Source organism: Carlito syrichta, unplaced genomic scaffold (genome assembly GCF_000164805.1).
Source record: "Carlito syrichta isolate Samal-C Ts95f unplaced genomic scaffold, Tarsius_syrichta-2.0.1 Scaffold287997, whole genome shotgun sequence".
Lineage (NCBI taxonomy): Eukaryota > Metazoa > Chordata > Mammalia > Primates > Tarsiidae > Carlito > Carlito syrichta.
The window spans coordinates 7,535-28,733 of record NW_007232093.1 but is presented as its reverse complement, the minus strand read 5'-3'; the positions used below and the strand labels follow the sequence as shown (position 1 = coordinate 28,733).

At 55.7% G+C, this 21,199-nt stretch overlaps 1 protein-coding gene across 1 annotated transcript in view; it reads left to right on the top strand.

Moving 5' to 3' along the window:
• Positions 1-4: 4 nt before the first annotated feature.
• ITGA7 (integrin subunit alpha 7) overlaps positions 5-21,199 on the top strand; it is a gene marked incomplete at its 5' end in the record, with an annotated part of 24,655 nt that continues 3,460 nt past the window's right edge. Inside the window, 24 exons of the mRNA XM_021710070.1 lie at positions 5-156; positions 4,484-4,611; positions 4,712-4,791; positions 6,597-6,852; positions 7,360-7,491; positions 7,776-7,895; positions 8,978-9,185; positions 9,316-9,509; positions 10,573-10,661; positions 10,779-10,906; positions 11,056-11,151; positions 11,330-11,391; positions 11,534-11,703; positions 12,113-12,262; positions 13,168-13,283; positions 14,141-14,333; positions 14,415-14,495; positions 14,587-14,666; positions 14,780-14,854; positions 14,970-15,072; positions 15,566-15,733; positions 15,882-16,013; positions 20,740-20,853; positions 21,081-21,199. The exon at positions 21,081-21,199 is cut by the window's right edge and continues 163 nt beyond it. Coding sequence (XP_021565745.1) covers positions 5-156; positions 4,484-4,611; positions 4,712-4,791; positions 6,597-6,852; positions 7,360-7,491; positions 7,776-7,895; positions 8,978-9,185; positions 9,316-9,509; positions 10,573-10,661; positions 10,779-10,906; positions 11,056-11,151; positions 11,330-11,391; positions 11,534-11,703; positions 12,113-12,262; positions 13,168-13,283; positions 14,141-14,333; positions 14,415-14,495; positions 14,587-14,666; positions 14,780-14,854; positions 14,970-15,072; positions 15,566-15,733; positions 15,882-16,013; positions 20,740-20,853; positions 21,081-21,199 — 3,146 coding nt within the window. The remainder of the gene's footprint in view (positions 157-4,483; positions 4,612-4,711; positions 4,792-6,596; positions 6,853-7,359; positions 7,492-7,775; positions 7,896-8,977; positions 9,186-9,315; positions 9,510-10,572; positions 10,662-10,778; positions 10,907-11,055; positions 11,152-11,329; positions 11,392-11,533; positions 11,704-12,112; positions 12,263-13,167; positions 13,284-14,140; positions 14,334-14,414; positions 14,496-14,586; positions 14,667-14,779; positions 14,855-14,969; positions 15,073-15,565; positions 15,734-15,881; positions 16,014-20,739; positions 20,854-21,080) is intronic.

Below are 21,199 nucleotides of genomic sequence, written 5' to 3'. Positions count from 1 at the left end.
CCTTCTTGGCTCGCTGCTGGCCGGACTGCTCTTCTCCCGGGCTGTCGCCTTCAATCTGGACGTGATGGGCGCCTTGCGCAAGGAGGGCGAGCCGGGCAGCCTCTTCGGCTTCTCGGTGGCCCTGCACCGGCAGTTGCAGCCGCGACCCCAGAGCTGGTGAGTCGCCGCATCCGTCCGGGGTCCCCTCGCCCGAGGCACAGATCGCCCCTCTCCTCACTCCCCGGCCACTCCATCTCTCAATCTCACCAAGACCCAGGCTGACCGCAGACATCCCGCACCCAGCCCGGAGCCCTGCCCCGCCTGCCTTGGGTCTGGAACGGCGCCCCGGCCCCGAGACCCTGCCAGGCTCTTGCTTTGGGGATGAACTGGACGGCAGGGAACCTCTCCTCTGCCCTGTTCTGCAGCTTGCATCCTTGCTCCAGCCCCGGGGTCCCTGGCTCCCCTGCTTCTTACCAGGGCTGAGCTCCCCAGGGGTAAGGAGACTGAGCGGTCGGTCTCTGTTTAGGACAGGAGAAGAAGGAAAGGACGGGGAGGTTGAGGGTGCCGTGGGAAGGATGCAGGGCAGACTCCAGAAGGTACTTCCTGCCAGAGCGTTGCCATGGGATGGAACGAGGGTAGCAGAGCATGGGAGGTCAGGATAGAGCTGCCGCTTCTGTGGCTGGAGACTTGGTGAGGGAGAGTGGCAGGAAACCGAGTCCCCAAGCAGCAGCAGCAGGGAGAGATCCAGGAAGGATGCTGGCCAGACTGCTCCCCTTCCTTCTCCTTAGGAAATTTCCCACTCCAGGCATCTCAGCGGTGGGGAAAGGCTGGAGGAGCGAGGGGCAGAGGACAATTCTGGGTCCTTTCTAATCGGTTCAGGACCCACGGGAGAGGAAGGCAGTTCTGTGTGAGGCCTGTGGCTGGTTGTGCTTCCTGTACCCCTGGAGGGACGAAATCCTCCCACTCACTCTGGCGGGGGGGACTTTTCGCTCCTGGGCCAGTGCTTAAGCCACATTAAGCGTCCATTACTGGGATCCTTGCTGTCCACTGGGACTGTCTTCTCCCCCTTACTTGGGGGCAGGCGACCTGGACAAGAGCTCATTTCTCCTCGCCTGCGGCGGGGCTGGCCCTGATCTCTCTTCTTTCACTATTCCTGTTGTGTGGTCGCAGGGTCCCGGTCCCCGAAGCTTTGGGGGGCGTCTAAAGCAAGCGACTTCACTTGCTCTTCTGTCTGCTATCCGCTCATCTATGTTTGCTCCCTCCCTCCCTCCTTCCCCCCATCTGCCGGAGTTCCAGGACTGGAGGCCTTTTTAGGACATGCTGAACACTCAGCTATTTCCAGGCAAATTCTAGGTTATTTTTAATGGCTTGGTCTCTTGTCATTTTCCCCTCCTCTCTGAAGGTGCCCCCTGATTCCGTCTCCAGGAGCCAGCAGAGCTGGGGACAGTCCCAGAGGGGCCTAACTGCCTAACCCCGCCTTTGCTCCAGCAGGGGGCGCTCTGTGGCTTGGTGGCACGTGAGAGGCCAGGTACCCACCTGCCTTGGCACTCCCTGATGGAAAGACCTTCTCGCTTGTTTCTTTATTTCTTTTTTCGGAGTTGGAGTTCTCACTCTGTGGCCCAGGCTGGAGAGCATTGGCACAATCACGGCTCACCACAGTTCCTACCTCCGGGGCTAAGGCGATCCTTTTGCATCTCAGCCTCCAGAGTAGATGGGACTACCACACCCGGCTGATTTTTTGATATTTTTGGTAGAGACGAGGTCTCGCTATGTTGTCCAGGCTGACCTCAAACCCTGGTCTCAGGCAATTTTCTCACCTCCACCTCCCAAAGTGCTGGGATTACAGGTGTGGGCCACCGTAATCCTTCTCGTCTGTTTTAATGTCTCTCATTCTAGTCCAGGAATGAAACTTTGAGGTCTAACCTTCTTGCTTTGCTCTGTGGTTTCTCCCTCATTTGTCTCCTTCAACTGCAAAAAGGAGATAAACTGCACGGGGTTGTTGTGAGGATTAAGAGTCCTTAATGTATGTGAAATGCTTAGAATAGCACAGAGCTCATAGTGAGTGCCGTGAAAGTGTTAGGAGTGTGGCTATTCTTGTATTGTGATTCACAGAGCTAGAGAATAGCCTCAGCGCCTTCCAGTCGGATCCCGAGGCTTGGCTGGAGGGCCTCCCAGACTGAGCCAGCCTTCCAGGCCAAGCGGCCTCCCCAGAAGGCCACCCAGATTGAGAGGGGTCAGAGAAGGGCTGGACGTGGGCTGGAGCCCCTGGAGTGTGTGGCGACTCCAGACGGGCAGGTGTAGTGGGCGACTCCTTCCTCTCCACTTAGCCGGTCTCCTGTGGGTCCCACTGCCCTGGCTGCTGCCATTTTTTTGCTTTTCTCTCTGCACTGGCTGCAGTTGTGGCTACTGCTCTGTCCAAAGGCCTTGGGGTGAAGCCAGGAAGGAGTGTGTGGCTGGGGCAGAGGTGAAGGGACTGGAGAGGCAGTGGGTGTATTTGTGCCAGGGAGGATGGGCTGGTTTCTTCTTCACCGAGAGTGGGTCTTCATCAAGACGGGCATAGCTGTGCACTCAGCTTCTTTCTTCCGCATGGGCGCCTCCCCTTCTTCCCACTTTTGACCTCTCCATGGAGATGTGAGCATGGAACCCCCTTAGCTCCTTTGGACGCTTACCTGTGCACTGACTTCCAAGGCACCAGGTGTCACTGTGAGTCCAAAGTGGGCTCAGTAAGCACCTCCTGACCCTTCCTACGGGGCGGAGACCAAGACAGACTCAGCCCTCCAAGAGACGGCCACCTTTGTGCTGGGAGGTTGGGGGCACTGCTGACTTATCTGAAGTTGGTGTGTGCTTGTGCAGGGCTGTGTCACCCAGTTTCCTTTTCTGCTCAGCATGCCCTCCCCTCCTCTTCGCCTTCTTCCTTTTCTGGAGTGATCTCAGCGTTCTAGAGATGGGCCAGTCACTGACAAAGTATTCAACTTAGGCAGATGCGAATTTGAATTCCAGCATCATCTGCTTAATATCTTTGATAGAGTTGCCTCATCTGAAAGATGAGCAGAGCATCCTTATCTCATTGGATTGTTGTGATGAGTAAATGAGATAATGCACGTTACTTGCCCAGCCTGGGGCCTGGTGCACGTATGTGGACGGTGGTCAACGTTAGTTCTTCATATCTCTGGTGTCTAGCCTAGGGCCTGACCCATATTTTTTCCTTATCTCACCAGTGCCTGACACAGGGCTTGGCATAGGAGAGGGTCTCGATAAATAGTTGTTAAATGAACACCGAATGTGTGTTCTTGTCTCTGCCTCCCCCATCCTCCTTCTCTTCCTCGACACTGGCTCTGACATGGGGTGACAGCTGCTAAGAGAAGAGGAGGAGTTGTGGGAAGGGAGGGTGGCGCTCTGCCCGCCCCCTTGGCCCCCCCCAGAGCTGGCCCCATGCCCCACAGATGCCTGTCTGTAATGCTGCCCGACACGGTTTTGAGCCTTGCCCCCAGGAAGGGAGATGGAGGAGAAGAGTGTGGGAGAGAGGTCTCCAGGTTTGTCTTGCTGCCTCTTCTGAGTCTCTCCTTCCGCAGAGCGAGGACCCACGGAGCCAGTCACCTCGCCTCACCCCCGCCTTCACTCCGGGCCCGGGGGCTCAGCCCCAGGGGACCCAGGCAGCCTCCATTCCCAGCACAGCTCTTCCCTGGGGAAGATGCCTTGGCTGTGATCATGGAAAATTGTCCTGCCAAGAAAGTTGTAGCTGGGAAAGAGTCTGAGGGGGAGGCAGGAGAGACGACTGGGGGGGGGGGGGGGGATGTGGGGGGAGAAGGCAGGACAGGGAAGGGGATTCGGGATGTCGGGAGGAGAATGAGGGCAGGATTGGAGGCTGCCTGAGAAACGTGTCCCTACCTCCATGCCAGCCGGAGGGACTGATGGAATCTCAGGCAGCCTGAACTGCTGGGGATGGGGTCTCTGGGGGGGGGTCTCTGCTGGGTCCTGGATGAGGGGAAAGTGGGCCCACATCTAGCCTCTTGCCTGGCTTTGGACGCTGGTCCCTGAGCCACACTGCGGTGCCAGTCTGGGCCCCTGTTCCTTTTGCTCCCAGCATTCTTGGCATTTCTGGCTGGGCTTCAACTGCACCGGGGTAGGGGAGGAGGGCAGAGCTTGGGGATGAGGCCAAGGAGGGGGTAGGAAGGCCCGGCTAGGAACAGGTGCTGGGGATAAGCGGGTCTTCCAAACCTGTGGTGCTGGCCCCGCTGCTCCGGTGGCGTGTGTGTGTATTTGTGTGTGTGTGTGTACCTACTGGGCATGTTGGTCTCCCATCCAGTTAGTATGTGCATGTGTAACTTGACAATTGCATGGCTAAGTATGTTGATTTGTCCTTGCCAGGGTTTGAGAAAACAGATGTTTGCTCTTCTCTTGAGTCCATGAACACTCCCTTTGGTACTGAGGGACGGGACCCGGACAGCTCTGTGGAGGTTAGATCACTCTGATCCCTACCTCCTGCCCCTGCCCCATCTTGTAGGCTGCTGGTGGGTGCCCCCCAGGCTCTGGCTCTGCCTGGGCAGCGGGCAAATCGAACTGGAGGCCTCTTTGCCTGCCCCCTGAGCCTGGAGGAAACTGACTGCTACAGAGTGGACATCGACCGTGGAGGTGCGGCCCTGCACGAGTGGAAGGGGGAAAGCGTGTGAGGTGGGGAGGAGAGGGCTTGGCCTCCTCTTCCCTCCCCTAATTCCCAGTCTTCTGCCTCCAGCCGATGTGCAGAAGGAAAGCAAGGAGAACCAGTGGCTGGGAGTCAGTGTTCGGAGCCAGGGACCTGGGGGCAAGATCGTTGTGAGTACTACATCCTGTGATTGAATGCAAGGGTGGTGTGTGTGTACAGGTGTGCTTACAGAACACAAATTGGGCACATGGTATGATGTGCCAGGATATTGGGGAGATATAAAAACATATGAGACATGGTTCCTGTTCTTATAAACTTAAAATCATCTATCCATTGTCTATATGTCCATTTTCTTTTTTATTTTGAGTCGGGATCTCACTTTGTCGCCCAAGCTGAAGTGCAGTGGCATGATTGTATCTCGCTGCAACCTTGACCTCCTGGGCTCAGGCGATCCTTCTGCCTCAGCTTCCTGAGTAGCTGGGACTACAGGTGTGTGCCACCACACCTGGCTGATTTTCTGATTTTTTTTGAGTCAGAATCTCACTCTGTCATCCAGGCTGGAGTGCAGTGGCATGCTCATGGCCACCACAGCCTTGACCTGCTGGGCTCAGGCGATCCTTCTGCCTCAGCCTTCCAGGTAGCTACCTGGAAGCTACCTGGAACTATAGGTGCATGCCACCATGCCCAACTAATTTTTTTGATTTATTGTAGAGATGAGGTCTCACCAAGTTGCCCAGGCTGGTCTTGAACGTGTGGGCTCAGGCACTCCTCTCACCTTGGCTTCCCAAAGTGCTGGGATTATAGGCATGAGCCACTGTGCCTGGCCTAATTTTCCGATTTTTTTTTGTAGAGATGAGGTCTCCCTATGTTGCCCAGGCTGTCTCAAACTCCTGGACTTCAGCAGTCCTCCCACCTTGGTCTCTCAAAGTGCTGGGATTACAGACACGAGCCACTGTGCCTGGTCCCCTCCATCCATTTGTCATACTCTCATTGAGAACCTTTTAAGCCTCAGATGTTGTGCTAGTTACTAAACAAAGATATGTAAAAGCAGGGGAGAGTCTGGCCCTGCCAAATAACTAAAGAGATTCTCATTCTTTCTTTTTCTGTGTCTGTTTCTCCCTCTCTGAATCTCTCATCAACATGCACAGATATACACTTACCAATACAGGTCACTGTGGGGCACAGCATGGTTTATGTAGAGGGAGTGGTTTAGCGCTCAGCCTATAAAAGTCCAAAGGAGATGGGAAGAGAAAGACTCCTGCAGGTGGAGTGATGAGTCGGGCTTTTAAGAATAGGTAAAACTTGGCCAGGTGCGGTGGCTCAAGCCTGTCATCCCAGCATATGGGAGGCCGAGGTGAGAGGACTGCCTGAGACCAGAGGTTCTAGACCAGCCTGTGCAACTTGACGAGACCTCGTCTCTACAATAAATTAAAAAATTAGCCAGGTGTGGTGATGTGCACCTGTAGTTCCAGTTACTTGGAAGACTGAAGCGGAAGGATCACTTGAGGCCAGCAGATTGAGGCTATGGTGGCCGTGAATGTGCTACTGCACTCCAGCCTGGGTGAAACAGTGAGATTCTAACTCTGAAAAAAAAAAAAAGAATAGTTAAAACTTAGAGAGTGGAGTGGAGAGGGGAGTGCACATGCGGTGATGGCGCTTACAAAGGCCCAGGGACAGGACCAAGCTCGGCATTTCGGAGGACTGTCACATGATTAGAGAGGCACACACTCTGTGTGTTGGCTCAGTGGTGTCTATGGTGCCCAGGCAGAATGTGGAACAAAGATGTCTTCCTGTGAGGACAAGCCAGTGGGGATAGAAGGGACGCTGGGTTATGCATGGACCTACCTGACACTGGCTGGGTAATGGAGCTGATGTCTGCACACATGCCGGTGTCTGCCGAATGTGTGTGCGTGCAGCATACCTCAAGCAGACCCCCGTGCACAGGGCAGTGGCCCCTCCTCCTCTCTTCCCACAGACCTGTGCACACCGCTATGAGGCAAGGCAGCGTGTGGACCAGGTCCTGGAGACGAGGGACGTGATTGGTCGCTGCTTCGTGCTGAGCCAGGACCTGGCTGTCCGTGATGAGCTGGACGGTGGGGAATGGAAGTTCTGCGAGGGGCGCCCCCAGGGCCACGAGCAATTTGGCTTCTGCCAGCAGGGCACAGCCGCTGCCTTCTCCCCTGACAGCCACTACCTCCTCTTTGGGGCCCCAGGAACCTATAACTGGAAGGGTGAGTCACTCCTCGGGGAGGGGAGAAAGGGACCAAAACCTCCTCTTCCCTCAGAGACAGGGTTGGGGGAAGCACATGGCCAAGCATGACCCGCATTCACTGCCCTATGGCCCCGGGGCACAGCCATGCCATCCACCCAACTGTCTTGGTACATGTGAATGGGGGTGCCTCCTGTCCTCCGCATGGCCGAGTGTTCCTCAACACGCTGGCATGAGCCCCCACGTGCACGCTGGGCCTGCCACCCGGCTGGGGCCTGCATGCTCCAACACACTGGCCCCCGCCTCACCACTGCCATTCCCGTCTCTGCACCCCGCTGCTGGCTGAGCTGACACTCGGTGAGTGTGATGGCGAGTCTGGGGGACCCCAGGAAGCCTGGGTGGAGGAGGGGGTGAAGATAGGGCTGGAGAGGAGAGGAGGGGCTTCCCCGTGTGCCTGTCTAGCTCCGTGCCCGGCCTGCGGGGTGCTCCTCGCTCCCTGCCCTGGCCACTAACAGGACTGTCCTTGCAGGCACGGCCAGGGTGGAGCTCTGTGCGCAGGGCTCGGCGGACCTGGCTCACCTGGACGACGGGCCCTACGAGGCGGGGGGTGAGAAGGAGCAGGACCCCCGCCTCATCCCGGTCCCTGCCAACAGCTACTTTGGTAGGGACCCCTCCCCGGCCCAGAGCCACTCTAACCCTCTGCTCCTCTCTCTTGCCCTCCCTTTCCACACTCCCATCCTTCCGTCTCTGTCTCTGTCTCTCACCCTTTTTCTCTGTCATTCTGTCTCTGACTCTCACCTCTCTGGTGTTTGTGTCTCTCTCATTTTCTTTCTCCACCTCTTCCTCTTCTACCTCTTCTTCTGGCCTTCCTGTGGTCTCTTTTCCCTACTCTGTGGTCTTCCTCTGGATGTCCCTTCCCTGGTGTCTGCCCCCCACCCCCCACAGGGTTGCTTTTTGTGACCAGCATTGATAGCTCAGACCCTGACCAGCTGGTGTATAAAACTTTGGAACCCGCTGACCGGCTCCCAGGACCAGCCGGAGACTTGGCCCTGAATAGCTACTTAGGTTTGTAAGCCCCCACCTCCTGGGCCCTGGAGGCACGGCCCTGGCCTCCTCTCCTCCCCCGGGAACATGTCCTTTCCTCCCCCCACAACATATTCCCAGGGAAACATACACTGAGCCCAAGTTACAGAGAGGAACCGGGTCCAGTGACCAGGTCTGAGGCGAGAAGGCCCCAAGGGTGATGGCCTCGGGGGCTGGAGCGAGGGGCCTCATTGGAGGGAGAGCCAGGCAGAGTGAGAGTGTCAGGCTGAGCACAACCTGGGAAGGACAGTCCTGAGTCAGAGGGCCAGGGCTGAGCACGTCACAGGAAGGACAGTCCTGAGTGAGAGGACATCACAGGAAGGATAGTCCCGAGTGCAGGGCTGAGCACATTCTAGGAAGGACAGTCCTGAGTGAGAGGGTCAGAGCTGAGAGCTCCTGGGAAGGACAGTCCTGACCTCTAGGGGGACTTTCTCTGAGGGAAGCATGGTGGGCACATGCTGGAGAAAGGTCTCGTGTTGTCCTTAAGTTCCTCTCATTGTCTCATCTGCATCCCTCTGCAGAGGAGGAGGACACGAGGCCTGGGAGATGTTTTGGTGAAGCAGTCTCTTCCTCACTCCCCCTCGTCCCTCCTCCGTCCATGTGAAGAAGACTTCCTCTCCCTGCCGGGATGGAGGGAGTGGGGGCCAAGAAGGTTCACAGGGTGGGACTGGGGCCTTCTAGGCGTGCAGATGGCTGAGGGCCTGGCCCTCTCTAGTTCCTGGTGTGGGCATGGGTGGTGCTTCTGTTCCAGCTCCTGCCACCGCGCTCAGCCTCCCGCCCCAGCCCTGGCCTCCTGGGTCATTGCCTTTCTTGTTCCTTCCCAGGGCCGGAGGCTGACCCTCACTTCCTGTGCCGAGCTTGTTCCTGGGCCTGGCGGGTGTGGGGGGCTGCCGGGTCCTGGAGGGAGGCAGCGCGGTCCAGCTATGGTGCTGATGACTCGCCTGGGGGCACCTCCGCCTTTGGCTCTGGCCCCATCAGGAGGGACAGGGGGGGTGGGAGCCATGGCAGACCTCAGCTTCTGAGTCTTGGGAGAGCACTCACTGGGAAGTCCTCCTCCCACCCAGGTTTCTCCATCGAGTCAGGGAAGGGCCTGGTGCGTGCAGAGGAGCTGAGCTTTGTGGCAGGGGCCCCCCGTGCCAACCACAAGGGTGCCGTGGTCATTCTGCGCAAGGACAGCGCCAGTCGCCTGATGCCCGAGGTCGTGCTGTCTGGGGAGCGCCTGACCTCTGGCTTTGGCTACTCGCTGGCAGTGGCTGATCTCAACAACGATGGGTGAGCAGACGCGGGGAGTGCAGGACGGGGGGTGTTGGGTCTAGGAGGTGTCAATGGCCTCTGCCATCTCCTCCGGACCCCTCTGGCATCCAGGGAGGACCCTGCACTGACTGTTTCCCTCTCTCCATAGCTGGCCAGACCTGATAGTGGGTGCCCCCTACTTCTTTGAGCGCCAAGAAGAGCTGGGGGGTGCTGTGTACGTGTACCTGAACCAGGCGGGCCACTGGGCTGGGGTCTCCCCTCTGCGGCTCTGCGGCTCCCCCGACTCCATGTTCGGGATCAGCCTGGCTATCCTGGGGGACCTCAACCAAGATGGCTTCCCAGGTGTGACTGGGAACTGGAAAGGCTCAGTGCAGGGAGGGGTGGGGCAGGGAAGGGTCGGGAAGCCCCTCAGAGGTTGGGGGCGGTGGGGTCAGGGGGCCCAGAGAGAGAAGGCACCTGGGCTTCCTTCTGAGCTTTATCATTTACCAGCTTTCTGACCTTGAGCAGTTGACTGAACCTTTTAATCTTTTTGAGTTGGTCGGGGGTAGGGGGTTCTCACTCTGTTGCCCAGACTGGAGTACAGTGGCACAATCATGGCTCACCACAGCCTCAACCTCCTGGGCTCATGTGATCCTTCTGTCTCGGCTCCCCGAGTAGCAGGTGTTACAGATGCATGCCACGAGGCCCAGCTACTTTTCTGATTTTTCGTCGTGATGAGGTCTTGCTATGATGCCCAGGCTGGTCTCAAATTCTTGGGCTCTAGCAATCTTCCTTTCATGGCCTTCCAAAGTGCTGGGATTACAGGTGTGAGCACCTGGCTGCTTAACCTTTTTGAGCTAGTAACACCTGCAGGGAACGGCTGAGAGGATTCCAAATGTTGTATGTGGGGTGCTGGAGATTCAGTAACCTCACAGTACAATAGAAAACATACTGACTCGGCACGGTGGCTCATGCCTGTAATCCCAGCACTTTGCTAGGTAGAGGCGAGAGGATTGCCTGAGCCCAGGAGTTCAAGACCAGCCTGGGCAACTTGGTGAGATCTCTTCTCTACAATAAATTAAACAAATTAGCCAGGCATAGTGGCACGCACCTGTGGTTCCAGCTACTTGGAAGGCTGAGGCGGAAGAATCCCCTGAGCCCAGCAGGTTGAGACTGTGGTGGCCGTGAGTGTGCCACTGCACTTCTACCTGGGTGACAGAGTGAGACTCCTACAAAGGAAGAAAGAAGGAAGGAGGGAGGGAGGGAAGGAAGGAAGGAAGGAAGGAAGGAAAGGAAGAAAGAAAGAAAAAGAAAGAAAGAAAGAAAGAAAGAAAGAAAGGAAAAGTCACACATGTAGGATTGAGTGACTGAGGAAAGGTTGAGGCCTGGCCCCCATTGTGTGCTTGCCTTTTCCCGTGTCCTGCAGATATTGCGGTAGGGGCTCCCTTTGATGGGGACGGGAAGGTCTTTATCTACCATGGGAGCAGCCTGGGGGTTGTCGCCAAACCTTCACAGGTGAGGGAAGTCGCTGGGATGAGGAATGAGTGTGGGTGGACTGAGGGCCTGGGGGGCGAGGGCCAGGCAGAGACCTGGGGGAGATGGCGTTGGGGTCGCTGATAGCTGGTCCCCCAGGTGCTGGAGGGCGAGGCCGTGGGCATCAGGAGCTTCGGCTACTCCCTGTCGGGTGGCCTGGATGTAGATGGAAACCATTACCCTGACCTGCTGGTGGGCTCCCTGGCTGACACCGCCGTGCTCTTCAGGTAGCCCCTCTCCTCCCCACCTGATCTGAGGCCGTTAGCCCCTCCCGGTGGCTCCGGCCCTGACACCAGTGCCACATCTGATGCCGAAGAGTTTCCCAGCCTCATGGTCGATCTCATGTTTCTTGTCCTCGATCCCCTCATTCCCCCAGAGCCAGGCCCGTCCTCCATGTCTCCCACGAGGTTTTCATTGCACCACGAAGCATCGACCTAGAACAGCCCAACTGTGCCGGTGGCCACTCAGTCTGGTGAGGCGGGGTCCTGGCAGGGGGAGCCACCAGGGCCTGGTTTCCCCCTGTTCTGCCTTTCTTTTTCTCCCTGGTTTGGGGCTGGGGGCTTGGGCGGTGGCAGGAGTGGGTGGGATGGGGGTGGGGGCCTGAGCCCGTCTGCCTAGCTTGGCTAAGGAGCCACCCTTTGTCCTCGCAGTGTGGACCTACGGGTCTGTTTCAGCTACATTGCAGCACCCAGCAGCTACAGCCCAATTGTGGGTGAGTGCAGTTCCCCTCCCACGTGGGGCGGGGAACCCGGGCCGGTCACTTCAAGGTGGAGGGCAGAGCACCCCAGGGCTGGCTGGGTTCAGAGGTCACGTCTGCCCAGCTCACCGGCGCCTCTTCTCCCAACACGCCACAGCTCTGGACTACGTGTTAGATGGGGACACAGACCGGAGGCTCCGGGGCCAGGTCCCCCGTGTGACCTTCCTGAGCCGCAGCCCAGATGACCCCAAGCACCAGGCTTCAGGCACCGTGTGGCTGAAACACCAGCACGACCGCGTCTGTGGAGATGCCATGTTTCAGCTGCAGGTGGACACTGGCCCCTCGGCCTCGGGGGACCATCGTCCTGCCATGATCTCTTTTCCGTGATTCCTCTTAGCTTCTTTTCCTGTAGCACGCTCATGCCCCATGCTAAGACCTCAACTTCTGGGAAGTCCCACTTCTGAGCTCACCTCCTCCCCTCTGCTGCCTTCTTGCGTCTCCTGTCACACCTACACTCCTTGGAGGGGGGGGTGGCAGCTCCATCATCCATGGGCTCCTCAGAGCCCTAAACCTGGGGCTCCTCTCTTCCCTGCCTCAGTCTCTCTCTCCTCCTTGTTCAACTCCCCACCTCTCTCCTTTCATCTCCCTAAGTGTCTTCCCATGTTTCAGAATCGGTCCTAGGTCTGGTTGGGGCCTGGACCTTGGTCCAGGGAGGAACTGTCTTTCCCTTTTCCAGGAGAACGTCAAAGACAAGCTTCGGGCCATTGTGGTAACCTTGTCCTACGGTCTCCAGACCCCTCGGCTCCGGCGACAGGCTCCTGGCCAGGGACTGCCCCCCGTGGCTCCCATTCTCAATGCCTACCAGCCCAGCACCCAGCGGTCAGAGGTAAGCAGGGATTCTGGGCTTAGCAGCTGGGAGCGGCAGTGATCAATGTCTCTCCCCAGTGACACCCATTCATAACTTGCAAAGCTCTTTCACAAACACTGCCCTAGTAATTCCTCATGTGTCTAGGTGCCCAAATGCCCTTGTGTTCCTAGTCAGTGTGGATAGTGTGCCTCTATTCCATGCAGTCACTCAGGGACCCAGGCTGATGGAGTCTTTCTTCTTCAAATGTGGCCTCCAAGCTCCTTAAGTCGCCTTCATCCCATTCAGTGGGAAGGGGACTGTAAAGCTCCTTGCCTGATGCTTGCGGGTGGTCTGGCCGTGGTGCTCTTTGCTTCTCTTTGCATTCTAAATGTGACCTAGCTTTTTTTGTTGTTGTTGGGTGTCTCACTTTGTCACCCAGGTTGGAGTGCAGTGGCATGATCATAGTTCAACCCGGTCTTGACCTCCTGGGCTCAGGCAATCTTTTTGCCTTAGCCCCCTGAGTACCTGGGACTACAGGTACACACCACCACGTCAGGCTTATTTTTTGATTCTTTGTAGAGATGAGGTCTTGCTCTGTTGTCCAGGCTGGTCTCAAACTCTTGAGCTCAAGCAGCCCTCATGCCTCAGCCTCCCAAAGTGCTGGGATTACAGCTGTGAGCCACTGCGCCTTGCTGGCCTAGTTCTTGACTAGCCTGCTAGTTTCTACCACAGTGTGGGGGTACTCCTACTGTTTCACTGATGAGGACACTGCTCAGAGTGGTTAAGTGACCAGCTCAATGTCACACAGCTAGTCAGCAGCAGATCTGACAACTGAACCCAGGATGTTTAATCCTGAGATCCTCTAACTCACCTTATGCCTTGGTGACACATTTGCCCCCGGCCTCACCTCCTAGGAATGACCCTCCCTTCACTTCTCTTCCCAGATCCACTTCCTGAAGCAGGGCTGTGGTGAAGACAAGGTCTGTCAGAGCAATCTGCAGCTGGTCCTTGCCCGCTTCTGTGCCCGGGTCAGCGACACGGAATTCCAGCCTCTGCCCATGTGAGGGGCACGGGGAGCAGGTGGGGTGGGAGGGCATGAGTCCAAGGAATGAGAGGAACCCCCCCCCCAGGAGGGCCAGGTGGAGGAAGGGGCTGAGCCTGCAGGGAGGCCAGGGGGCTGGAGAGGATCTGCTGAGAATTCGGAAGACTGAAGCTGGGTGCAGTGGCCCACGCCTGTAATCCCAGCAATTTGGGAGGCTGAGGCGAGAGGATTACCTGAGTCCAGGGGTTTGAGACCAGCCTGGGCAACTAGGCAAGACCTTGTCTCTACAATAAATCAAAAATTAGCTGGGCGTGGTGGTGTGCGCCTATAGTTCCAGCTACTTGGAAGGCTGAGGCGGAAGGATCACCGGAGCCCAGCAGGTTGAGGTTGCAGTGGCTGTGAGTGTGCCACTGCACTCCAGCCTGAGTGACAGAGTGAGACTCTGACTTAAAAAAAAAGAAGTCTAAGATGGGGGTCAGTGATGGGGCTGCAGGGCTGGCAAAGCATGGTGGTCCTTCGCAGTACCTAACATAATAGCAGTCTCCATCCACCTCATTGTGTGGTCTTCACATCTCTGTGAGGTGGGAATGATTATTAGTGTCCTCTGAGAGAGAGAGGACTGGGTCCTGGAGAGGTTAAGGTACGCACCCAAGGTTACTAAGTAGTGGAGCTGAGAGGAGAACAGAGGTGCCCTGACTTTCAGCCATGCACGGAAAGACTCGAGGCTTGGACTGGTGTGTGCTGTGGGGGGTGGCTGCAGGGAGAGGACAACCTCGGGGAGCGGAGGCAGACCACGTGCACGGGGGAGAGGCCGGAGTGGGAGTGGCGGGGGAAAGGTGTGCAGAACTTGGAGTGAGTGGGCTCTGACTGTCCAGGGATGCGGATGGGACGACAGCCCTGTTTGCGCTGAGTGGGCAGCCAGTCATTGCCCTGGAGCTGACAGTCACCAACCTGCCCTCGGACCCAGCCCGGCCCCAGGCCGATGGGGACGATGCCCACGAAGCTCAGCTCCTGGTCACCCTCCCTGCCTCGCTGCGCTACTCAGGAGTCCGGGCCCTGGACCCTGCGGTGAGGCCCCGGGGCAGGATGGGGTGGGGTCTTGAGGGGCTCCAGTGGCCTAACCGGCCTCTCCTCCTCTCCCCGCTCCAGGAGAAGCCGCTCTGCCTGTCCAACGAGAATGCCTCCCATGTCGAGTGTGAGCTGGGGAACCCCATGAAGAGAGGTGCCCAGGTGGGCACGCCTGCCCTCATCCCTGCCTGAGCGGCCCCTCCTGAGGCCCCCAGCCCTCCCTGCCTCTGATCCCCACTCACCCTTGGCCTAGGTCACTTTCTACGTCATCCTCAGCACCTCAAGGATCATCATTGAGACCACGGAGCTGGAGGTGGAACTTCTTTTGGCCACGTACGCCTGGTGGGGCTGGGGGAGTGCGGTGGGGAGCAGTTGGACTGGCCTCATCTGACCCCTGGGGAGGTGCCTGTGCCCAGTGCCCACCCTTGCCCCTGCCCACTCGCCAGGATCAGTGAGCAAGAGCTGTTTCCAGTCACTGCTCGAGCCCGGGTCTTCATTGAGCTGCCACTGTCCATTGCAGGGTAAGCCCCCCGGGCCCGTGTGGGCATCTCCCTTGGAGGGAGGGGGCATTGCTACTCCCAAACCTGGGTCTGGGCTACGGACCTCAGGACCCCTGTTCTGACCCCTCCACGCCAGGGTGGCCACTCCCCAGCAACTCTTCTTCTCTGGCGTGGTGAGGGGTGAGAGTGCCATGCGGTCTGAACGAGATGTGGGCAGCAAGGTCAAGTATGAGGTCACGGTAAGTGTCCCAGGTGGTGCCCCCCCACCCCAGGACTGGGATTCTTCTGCCACATGGCGCATGGTAGTCCAGTGAGTTTGAGGCCCCTGCCCTGCCCCTGGACCTTGGCTGTGGGCAGATGTTTGTGCTGCACTCTCATGTGACCTGGTGGTTTCTCTCTGGCCAGTCACCTGCTGGTCTGGGAGACCATCACAGCCCAGGGAAGCCTCTCTGCCGGGGACCTCAGCTGGGGGATGGACTATAGGGCAGGGCTGATGTTGCTGCCTAGAACTCTGCCTTGCTTGGCTGGGGTCTCTCCTCACACCTCCCAGGGACTCCTCTCGGGTCTGGTGTGGGGAGAGAATGGCGCCTGGTGGGACCTGGGATCCCGAGTCTTCGGGGAGATGATGCTCTCTGAGGGCCCGCCCCTCAACCCTTGCTTCCTCCATCTCTGTGGATTTCGGGCTGGCTTGAAAACCGAGCTTCTTCCCTCGGCGCTCTCCTGTGCCCGCAGGTCTCCTACCAAGGCCAGTTGCTCAACACCCTGGGCTCTGCCTTTCTCAACGTCATGTGGCCCCATGAGATCGCCAACGGGAAGTGGCTGCTGTACCCCATGCGGGTGGAGCTGGAGGGTCCCGGGCAGAAAGGGCTCTGTTCCCCCAGACCCAACATCCTCCGCCTGGTGAGGCTTGGCCCGATTGGGGGACCGGTCACTGGGAGGGACGTCACGGGTGTAGCATGTGCAGACGGTGACGGTGGTGGGAGGAAATACCGTCTCAGGGCAGCTGCGTTGGGAGGGACACTCACTGGGCCCTGACCCCCACGGCCAGGATGTGGACAGCAGGGACAGGAGGCGGCGGGAGCTGGAGCAGCCAGAGCAGCAGGACTCCCGTGAGCAGCCAGAGCCCAGCACGTCCTGGTGGCCGGTGTCTTCCGCCGGGAAGAAGAAAAACTTGACTCTGGTGAGGGCAGGGCAAACTCAGTGCAGCCAGAAAGAGGCATGGAGCCCCAGGGTGGTGGGTGCCCAGGGAGGGGGCCTGGCGAGACGTGTGGTGGTCAGACACCTGGGCAAGCTCACGGGACAGTTCGCATCACAGCTTGTGGGAGGGAGCACTGCTGACACCACGGACATCCCTCTTCCCACCAAAGGGCTCCCCCCGAAGCAGGGCATGCGGCTTACAACCAGTCAGCTGAGCTATCCATGCTTCTCTTTTTTTTTTTTGAGTTGGGGTCTCACTCTGTTGCCCAGGCTGGTCTCGGTCTTGAACTCCTGGGCTCAAGAAGCAATCCTTGCATCTCAGCCTCCCAAAGTGCTGGGATTCTAGGTGTGAGCCATTGTACTCAGTGAGAACTTTGAATTAGATTATTTCTTTCTTTCTTTTTATTTTATTTTTTAACATTTTAAGGTGTGTTTACTTATTTATTGTGAAGAAGTCTCACTCTGTTGCCCACAGCCACTGCAGTCTCGACTTGCTGGGCTTGGGCGATCCTTCCACCTCAGCCTTCCAAGTAACTGGAATCACGGGTGCACGCCACCAGTCCAGCTAATTTTTTGATTTGCGGTTGAGACAGGGTCTTACCAAGTTGCCCAGGCTGGTCTTGAAGCCCTGGACGCAGACAATCCTTCTTTCTCCTCTGCCTCCCAAAGTGCTGAGATTACAGGCGTGAGCCACTGTGCCCGACGTATTTATTTTTTTAAATGGACAAAAATTGTATACATTTATCATGTAAGCATGATGTTTTGAAATAAGAATACACTGTGGAGTGGCTAGATGGAGCTCATGAGCACATGCATTCCCTCATACTTATTTTTGTGGCGAGAATACCTGAAATCTATTCTCCTAGTGATTTTTCAGGAATGCAATACATTGTTATTAACTGGAATCGCCATGTTGTACAATAGCTCTCTAGAATTTATTCCTCCTGTCTAACTGAAACTTGGCATCTTTTGACCAACATCTCCGAAACCCGCCCCCTCACCCCAGCCCTGGGAACCATCATTCCACTCTCTACTTCTGTGAGTTTTATTTTTATTTTATTTATTTATTTTTGAGTTGGAGTCTCATTCTGTCGCCCAGACTGGAGTGCACTGGCTGCTCCCGGCCACCGCAGCCTTGACCTGCTGGGTTCCGGCGATCCTTCCACCTCAGCCTTCCAAGTAGCTGGAATTACAGGCATGCGCTACCACGCCCGGCTGATTTTTTGATTTATTGTAGAGATGAGGTCTCGCTGCCCAGGCGGGTCTCGAACCCGCGGGCTCAGGGAATCCACTCACCTCAGCCGAGTTTTATTTTTTTGAGTAGGAGTCACTCTGTGGCCCAGGCTGGAGAGCAGTGGCATGCTCATGGCCACTGCAGCCTCGACCTGCTGGACTCAGGTGATCCTTCTGCCTCAGCCTTCCAAGTAGCTGGAACTACAGGCGTGCACCACCACGTCCGGCTAGTTTTTTTTTTTTTTTTTTTTTAACTTATTTGTTGTAGAGACGAGGTCTTGCCAAGTTGCCCAGGCTGATCTTGAACCCTGGGCTGAAGCTATCCTTTTGCCTTAGCCTCCCAAAATGCTGGGATTACAGGTGTGAGCCACCACACCTGGCTACTTTTGTGAGTTTAACTTTTTATATCCCATTTATAAGTGAACTCATGTAGTACAGGGTCTGACAATTAGGTTCATGAATTCATCCAAAGGTGTTCTATACCTCATTGCTCAATAGCACTATGGTCACCTACGAAGTCCTCCCCTTGGGAAGCTCTACATCGGCAGCATCAAAGTAATTTTAGAACTCTTTTTCTGGAATGGCCATCAGAGCTGTTGTCACGAGAATGTGAGAGTTTGAATTAGAGCAATGAACAAACATTAAATTTCTTGTTTGGCAAGAGTGAAAGTGAAATCAAGGACATGTTACTCCAAGTTTGTGGGGATGATGCCATGAAGAAAACAAATGTACAAATGAATTAAACGTTTTTCTGAGGGGACAGAAAGCTCCACTGATGAATAGAGGTCAGGATGGCCAGTAACAAGCAGAACTGATGAGAACATTGCAAAAATTGTTGAATTGTGCATCAAAATCTTCAGCTGACTGTGACAAGCAGAGCAGACCAAATAAACATCGACAGAGAAATGGGGAAATCTTAATTGAAAATCTTGGCACGAGAATGGTGTGTGCAAAAATGGTCCCAAAGGAGCTCTTACATCACAACAATGCACCAGCTCACACAGCACTGTCAGCGAGGGAGTTTTTAGTAAACAAATAATTGTATTAGAACACCCTCTCTATTCGCCTGATCTGGTCCCCAACGACTTTTTTCTTTTCTTTTTCTTTTTTTTTTGAGTTGGAGTCTTACTCTGTCGCCCAGGCTGGAGTGCAGTGGCACGCTCATGGCCACCACAGCCGCCACCTGCTGGATTCAGGTGATCCTTCCACCTCAGCCTTCCAAGTAGCTAGAACCACAGACATATACCACCATGCTCTGTTCATTTTTTGATTTATTGTAGAGACGAGGTCTCACCACATTGCTCAGGCTGGTCTCGAACCCCTGAGCTCAGGCAATCCTCTTGCCTCCACCTCCCAAAGTGCTGGGATTATAGGCTTGAGCCACCGCGCCCGGCTATGACTTTTTTCTTTAACTGAAGATAAAGAAAATATTGAAAGGAAGATATTTTGATGACATTTGGCACATCAAAGATGTTACAATGACAGCTCTGATGACCATTCCAGAGAAGGAGTTCCACAATTTGACGGGTGGACTAGGTGCTGGCATCAGTGCGTGGCTTTCCAAGGGGAGTACTTCGAAGGTGACCATAAGTGATATTTAGCAATGAGGGATGTAGCACTTTTTCTAGGGTGAGTTCACAAACTTAATTGTCAGGTTTTGTATTTAACTTTCTGGGTCTGGTGTACTTCACTTAACTTAAGGTCTAAGACAGATTCTTGTTTTTTGAGTCAGAGTCTTACTCTGTCTCCCAGGCTGGAGTGCAGTGGCACACTCACGGCCACTGCAGCCTGCTGGGCTCAGGCGATCCTTGTGCCTCAGCCTTCCAAGTAGCTGGAACTACAGGCGTGCGCCACCATACCCAGCTAATTTTTTGATTTTATTGTAGAGACGTGGTCTCACCAAGTTGCCCAGGCCGGTCTCGAATCCCTGGACTCAGGCAATCCTCTCCCCTCGGCCTCCCAAAGTGCTGGAATTACAGGCTTGAGCCACTGCGTCTGGCTAAGATAGATTCTTTCACAAAAAAATTAAGGCAGAAGGCCTTGCTTTTAGGCAGTTTAAGGATTCTTGAATTGCTCAAAAGTGGCAAAATAGAAGATGACTCAGTTCCAGCCATTCTCCTTTGTGCGGATTGTAGGTATGACATAACTTTTCAGGCAGGTGAATCACGAGAGGGTGACTGGGTCAAGTGGATTTGGGTCAGTCTTGGAAGGAGCAGGGTCTGTCCCCCCAAGCAGTCTGAGCATCCTCCCCATCTTTAGTGAGTCTGGGCTTAGAACAGGGGTGTGGCTTTGCCGAATATATGCACCTGAGTTCAAATATTTGTTTTTACCACTTACTTTGTTAGCTCTGTGACCTGGCCTTGCTCGGACCTCAATGTCCTTGTCTGAAAAATGGGAATGATGATAATATACACCTTGCAGGACTGCTGTGAAGTTTATTCTATTTATTTATTTATTGAGTTGAAGTCTCACTCTGTCGCCCAGGCTGCCTCGACCTGCTGGGCTCTGGCGATCCTTCCGCCTCAGCCTTCCAAATAGCCAGAACTACAGGTGTATGCTACCAAGCCCAGCTAATTTTGATTTATTATAGAGATGAGGTCTCACCAAGTTGCCTGGGTGGGTCTCGAAACCGTGGGCTCAGGCAATCCACTCGCCTTGGCCTCCCAAAGTGCTGGGATCACAGGGTGTGCCACCGAACCTGGACGAAGTTTATTTTTATTTTATTATTTATTTATTTATTTTTGAGTTGGAGTCTCACTCTGTCGCCCAGACTGCAGTGCAGTGGCTGCTCCTGGCCACCGCAGCCTCGACCTGCTGGGCTCTGGCGATCCTCCCGCTTCAGCCTTCCAAGTAGCTGGAACTACAGGCGTGCGCTACCACACTCGGCTAATTTTTTGATTTATTGTAGAGATGAGGGCTCACCAAGTTGCCCAGGCGGGTCTCGAACCCACGGGCTCAGGCATTCACTCACCTTAGCCTCCCAAAGCATGGGATTACAGGCTGAGCCACTGAGCCTGCCAATTTATTTATTTATTTATTTATTTTTATAGAGGTGAGGTCTTTGTTGCCTAGGCTGATCTCGAACACCTGGGCTTAAGCAATCCTCCTGCCTCGGGCTTCCTGAGTGCCGAGATTATAGGCATGAGCCACTGCACACAGCCTTGTTGTGAAGTTTAAATGAGATAAGTGCCTGGCACTTAGGTGCTCAATAAATGGGGTTATCATTAGGTAACAATACGCATCACTTGGGGAAGCTAGTCTGCCTGATGCTATTGTGTAAGAGACCCCCCCCCTCCATGCGTTTCAAAGTCAGCTATCTCCAATTTGGGGTAGGCAGCTATTCTGGACCACAAAGCTAGTTTGGGAAGACTTCCTGGAGGAGGGGAGTTTGAGGTCAAGTAAGGAAAGTAGGAGAGATGACAGGCTCCGTGGGGTGGAGCTGAGTGGCTGTGAGTCCTGCCTGTCCTCCCCTCCAGGACTGTGCCCGGGGCACGGCCAACTGTGTGGTGTTCAGCTGCCCCCTCTTCAGCTTTGACCGCGCGGCTGTGCTGCACATCTGGGGCCGCCTCTGGAACAGCACCTTTCTGGAGGTGAGGACACCACCGGGGCTCCCACCTGGGCTTCTTCCTCCAAAGCCCCTTCTGGACTGGCTTCTTCTCCCTCCTCCCTGTCCAAATGCAGTGTCCTCTTAACCCAAGCCAGGCAGAAACACCCTGTGGTGGACACTGGTCCACTTGTAATTTCAGGGAGTGGGTGAAGGGAGGGGATCGTTTGCATTTAGGAGGAGGGTCTCCTTCCCGACTCCCCACACCCTCAGGAATACTCAGCCGTGAAGTCCCTGGAAGTGATCGTCCGAGCCAACATCACGATGAAGTCTTCCATCAAGAACTTGCTGCTCAGAGACGCCTCCACAGTGGTGAGTTGCAGGGCGGGGGT